The following is a 5346-nucleotide window of genomic DNA, read 5'->3' as shown; positions in this document are numbered from 1 at the left end:
AGTGAAGGGAAGGAGGGAAAAGGAGGTGCCACCATTGCTCCGAAGAGCAGCAAGTGGGGAAGCCTGACTCAACAGACCCACACAGGCAAAGCTGCTGGTGCCTCTCTGGGCCTGCAGCTGCTGAAGGAGCAGGGGCGTGTGTGTGCCTAGAGAAGGCTGTGTGTGCCACATCCTCCAGCCTGAAAAAGTATCTGGAGGTTGAAGGTGTGTCCCTGCCCCTCTATCAAGGCAGGGGTCTGTACCAGAGGTGATTAAATAGCAGAACCCATCTCCTCAGCTCTCCTCTCTGCTACTCCCTTTCTGTCACCGTCTTTCCTGCATTTCCGCCCCTCTTCCTCTAGTACACAAAAATTCATCTTGTGTTTGTGCCTGGATCCTTCCCTTTGCAGCCTACCGCTGAGGTTTTGGGTCAACATCCTGAAAAACCCCCAGTTTGTGTTCGACATTGACAAGACAGACCACATTGACGCCTGTCTGTCTGTGATCGCCCAGGCCTTCATCGACGCCTGCTCGCTCTCCGACCTGCAGCTGGGCAAGGTACCTGCAGCGAGGGCTCCTGCCAGGCAGCCACGGGCCTGGACCGGGCTGGGGGGGCAGGGCCTGACAGAGGGCACCAGCCCACAGTGGCCATGTCCAGCGTGGGGGTGGGGTGGGCTCAGCACAGTGGAGGGGGAGCTGAGCCTGCTCCAAGCAAGCACAAGGCTGCAGGAGCCAGGTCCATCTCCCACCCTCGGGCCCCACGCACAGTCCCGCAGGGCTGGCTGGCTGGAAGACATCCCATGTGCATTCTCTTTTCTCCCACTGCCTTGGCTGAGCACAGTGCTGACATTTGAAACTTCCTGACATAAAAAAGTTTTATTAAGAAATGCTGTAAATCACCCCCACTGCCCCCCCACCCCAGAGGCTGGTGGTGACAGTGTGTGACTTGGGGGACACCCTGCGGTTAGGGGGTGGGCGCTACACCCCCAGCCCCAGAGCTGCAGGAAGCCTTTGTTGGGAGAGGTTAATGCTGGAGGAAGATCTAATGAGTGCTTGATTTTTTGTTTGTTTGGGTTTTGGTCTTTTTTTTTGCATGTGTTATGAAACACCTACAATTTGTCCTTGTCAAGTGGCAGATGAGGGGAAGAGGGGTCAGCTGGAGTCAGACAGCAGATGGAAACACTTCTCTGGAATACAATAGTATAAGTGAATGAATTGTTGAGTAATGTGGGAAGAATAAATCCTCAGCATAAAAATCAGCTTGCATGTACACGCAGTGTATAACTGAGCATTTTCCAGACTGGATTCTTCCCTTGGTTTCAGCACGTTGCTCTTGATACTGCAAATGTGAGAGCAGACTCAGTCCATACATCGATCGTGCACAAGCAGTTAAGAAATCAGTGCCCATCTCTTCATCATAGAGGCAAATCAGACACAAATTAAAAAATAACTTAGAAAAGAGGCAGCATGGTTTTCCTTAATGTTTCCAAGGAAAAAAAATAATGCTGTGAGCAGGCTCTCTGTAAGTTGGCCATAGTCTCACAATGCCTTGTCACTGGGTTTGAAAATAAACTGCTGTGGGATCTGGTGCCTGTTTCCTGTTTCCCCTGCAGCATTAGCCAAGCTACAGATTGCAGCAGCAGATTGGAGTCACCCCAGGCTCCCCTGTTCCTGCCTGGCAGAGCCAAGTATGCTGCCCGTGGGCAGAATCCACCAACCCCTGCCATCAGCAGGTCCCCTCCCCTCTCCACCTGTCAGAGCACTGGGGAGCAGTCCCGCACACGGTGTCGGGGTGGCAGGACAGGACGTGATGATCTCACTCCCTTTGGTGTCCCCAAGCCTGGGGCATTCCCCTTGGGGATGCAACACAGGTTAGTCAGCCAAGTTCATTCCTGGGGTAATGAAATCGGGAGGGCAGGATTGCTGTGAGGTTTAAATTATTCATGCTGTGTTTGCAAGGAGGGCAGCAGGGTTGTGCCTCCACTGGTACAACCCAGTTGTATGGCTGGGAGGTTAAGGCTGCTGTCTCTAAGCTGACATTAATCAAGAGAATTCAGTGTTCTCTGTTAATTACTTTATGTGCACTCAATTTAGGCCAGGCAGCCTGGATTAGCCAATGCAAAATAAATCAAAGCTACATGAAAAATCCAAAAGCAACATTTCAGCTGACAAAGTTCAACTTGTAAGATAGCTTTGTTCTTCAGCTTAAATCAATGTGGCTGCTCAAGAAACCCCAGCAGAAGACATGCAGAAGCCCTTTCCTTGTTGCCAGTTTCCACACACAGCAGCAGAGAGCCCAAGTGTTTGATCTGGCACAGGTGTGCTACCTCACCTGCAGAGCATCCCCTGGCAGTAAGCCACCCCACCTGACCCTGGGCTTGCTTTTAGCCTGCGCTTGCTGCAAATTAGAACACACACCCATCACCCCCTTCTCCAGCACTGAGCTGATGGATGTTCAGCTCATGCAAAGGCTGCAGGATGGGGCTGTGTCTCCACAAGCACGTGGTGCCCATCCACAGATCCTTGATGTGTCTGAGCCGTTCTGCCATGAGCTGTTCCATGCCTCGGTGCTGTCCAGCACCACAGTCCTCTCCGGTGACAGCTGGGACCAAAGGCAAAGCTGTTCCCTGCACCCAGCTGTAGCTGAGGTCCCTATCTGGTGTCAGTGCTTTGGTCTGAAAACAGAGTACGGTTTTCAGCTGGGAGCAACCCAGTGCCTGAGTTCTGTGTCTTGCTCTCACTCTAGGACTCCCCGACCAACAAATTGCTGTATGCCAAGGAGATCCCCGAGTACCGGAAGATAGTGCAGAGATACTACAAGCAAATCCACGACATGCCCCCTCTGAGTGAGCAGGAGATGAACGCCCACCTCGCCGAGGAGTCACGGGTACGGGGGTGGAGAGGATGGGGTTGAGTCTTCAGGCTCAGTGTCCTGCTGGAGCCTGGCAACAGCAGGGAATGCACACAGGCTGCAATCAGCTACTGCTTAGATGCTGTAAGGAGCACACAAGAAGGGATATTGTGCCTTAAACTTCCACACACAAACTTCATCTGACCTAATTCCAAGCATCTTCAATTACTGCCAGAACTGCAGTAAACACCCATGAGTTTGCTTGAGCCTAACTAGCTCTGGCACCACTGGGAATTGAGAGCAAAATTCAGTGCCAAAAAGCCAGGAAGTTTGGACAAGGATTTTTGTAGTCCCACAGCCACCCAGCCAGCTGGCTCCCAGGCACAACTGCCACGGACAGCCCTGAGTCCCAGGCAGCCAGCCCTGATACCAGCCTCAAGAGCTGGCAGCCGCATTTCAGATCTGAGTCCTGCCAGCGATGCACCACAGGTTCCTCAAAATCAAACCTTCTCGCCAGGATGTTTTAGCTTTGGGCACCAAGCAGGATTTTTCTGTTGATATTCTGCAGCACAGCTGGTGCACTGTCCCCTCCTGTGAAATGGCTTTGGGCACAGAGGGATATGCAAGTGTGCTGCCCAGCATGGGTATTTACAGCTGGCTTTGAAAAGACCAAGACCCATCCTGATGCAAGCAAATGCACCTTCCTTAAAAAGCCAGCTGTACCAATGTGACCGTAAAGTCAGGCACAACCTGCTTTTACTATAGTCGGTGACTGCTGGCTAGGCTGCAACTCATGAGCTCCATCCTGCTAATATTCTCTCCTCTCTTTTCTGTCTTTATAAAGAAATACCGAAATGAGTTCAACACCAACGTCGCCATGGCTGAGATCTACAAATACGCCAAGAGATACCGCTCCCAGGTGAGTGGGGATTACAGCACATGGGCTCTGGCCTGCCTGGGAAGGGAGGAACCATCGCTGCAGCAGCCCTACAGGCAGACACCTGCATCCCATCCCACAGAGCAGGATTGCTGGGGTGTGCATAATTGCAGTACATATGTAATAGGTGCATATCCAGATGCACCTACTCTCTGTCCCTTGGATGGCAGCTTCTTGGAAGAGGAGGCTGGCTATTCCCAGCTGACCCTAATGGCATTTGGCTGGGCTAAAGAAGGGCTGCCGGATGTATAGACCCTTTCAGGAGAGCAAAACATGCAGATAAGGTCCACCCCCAAGTTAACTTGCACCTGCTGTCCCTGCCCCATTGAGGCAGTGACCCTGGCTGGCTCCTGCCCCCCTGCCACCTTGGGCTGGTGCTGTGCCCTCAGCTCTAGTACAGCAGTGCATTTTTGTCATGTATCACTGCACTCCTAGCCCTGACCAGGGACCCTGGGAGAGCAGGGGTGCCAGGGATGTGAGCACAGGGGCTGTGGGGCTGGGTGGGCTCTCACCTTCGGAGCTCTGTCTGGAATTTGGGCTCCATAGGTCTGGTGGGGTGAGCTGGGCTGGCAGGTGAGCACCCCACACTGTCTCAGCACCCTGCCTGCCTGTGTCTCCCACAGATCGTGGCCGCCCTGGACGCAAACCCCACAACAAAGCGCACCCAGCTCCAGCACAAATTTGAGCAAGTGATTGCTCTCATGGAGGACAACATCTATGAGTCCTGCAGTGAAGCCTAGGCTGGCTGCAGCCCTAGAAGTGACCTTTCTTGCAGCACAGTGCCGCAAGGGACCCTGCCTTCAGCCGCAGGCACACCTTGGTCATACTCAAACCAGCCTTGTGGAGGGGGTGGGCCTGGCCATGGCTACAAGTTTGCCTCACTTCACAAGAAACCACAAGACACCTTTCCGAGCAGCTAAAACTCTTCTGGTCTGCACTGTGGCACCCATAATTTATTTGCTCTTGCCAGCCAGAAATGGAGTCATGACGCCTGTGGCAAGCTCAGTTCACCACTTTCCCCTTGGTCAGCAGCCAAGCCGTCAGCACTCCGTGCTCCCCTGTGCGTGGCTCCTCGGGATGGGGCTGCAGAGCCTGGAACAACAGACACGATGCAGAAGGGTCACCTCAGGGAGTAATGACCACAGACAGCAAAGACCGTCATAGCCTGAGCTCCCACTCCATCCCTCCAACATCCTTGTTTTTCCAACATCAGGGACTCTTATCAGCTGTTCACTATCTGCTGCATTCTGTGTATATTTGTGCCTTTTAATTTTTGTACTGTATGTGTAAACATAACCACTCCTCCCTCTGAGACTTGGGCAACACAGGGAACTCGAGGCTGAGACAAAGCAGTTGCTTCCCAAGCAGCTAAGGCAAGGTGAAAGCACTTTATCCCTAATGGAGACAGCTGTTTGGGAGCTGCAGGGAGCCCAGTGTGTGCTAGCACGGGAGGGGCTGTTCCCCTTTCCTGGCTCGTGCAGGGCTGGAGCACAGCAGAGAGGTGAACGCTGCACGGCTCCCAGGTGGGGGCAGCAGCTGGGGAAGGAGCTGGCCCTCACTGCTGCCCACCACGCTGGCC

General features: G+C 53.4%; 1 protein-coding gene across 1 annotated transcript in view; it reads left to right on the top strand.

The window, feature by feature from the left end:
• Positions 1 to 4993, top strand: part of PLXND1 (plexin D1) — a gene marked incomplete at its 5' end in the record, with an annotated part of 64958 nt that extends 59965 nt beyond the window's left edge. Inside the window, 4 exons of the mRNA XM_031061629.1 lie at positions 390 to 537; positions 2726 to 2866; positions 3675 to 3749; positions 4391 to 4993. Coding sequence (XP_030917489.1) covers positions 390 to 537; positions 2726 to 2866; positions 3675 to 3749; positions 4391 to 4507 — 481 coding nt within the window. The remainder of the gene's footprint in view (positions 1 to 389; positions 538 to 2725; positions 2867 to 3674; positions 3750 to 4390) is intronic.
• Between the last annotated feature and the right edge of the window lie 353 nt (positions 4994 to 5346).

Source organism: Geospiza fortis, unplaced genomic scaffold, assembly GCF_000277835.1.
Source record: "Geospiza fortis unplaced genomic scaffold, GeoFor_1.0 scaffold128, whole genome shotgun sequence".
Taxonomy (NCBI): Eukaryota; Metazoa; Chordata; class Aves; order Passeriformes; family Thraupidae; genus Geospiza; species Geospiza fortis.
This window is presented reverse-complemented; position numbering and strand designations above follow the sequence as displayed.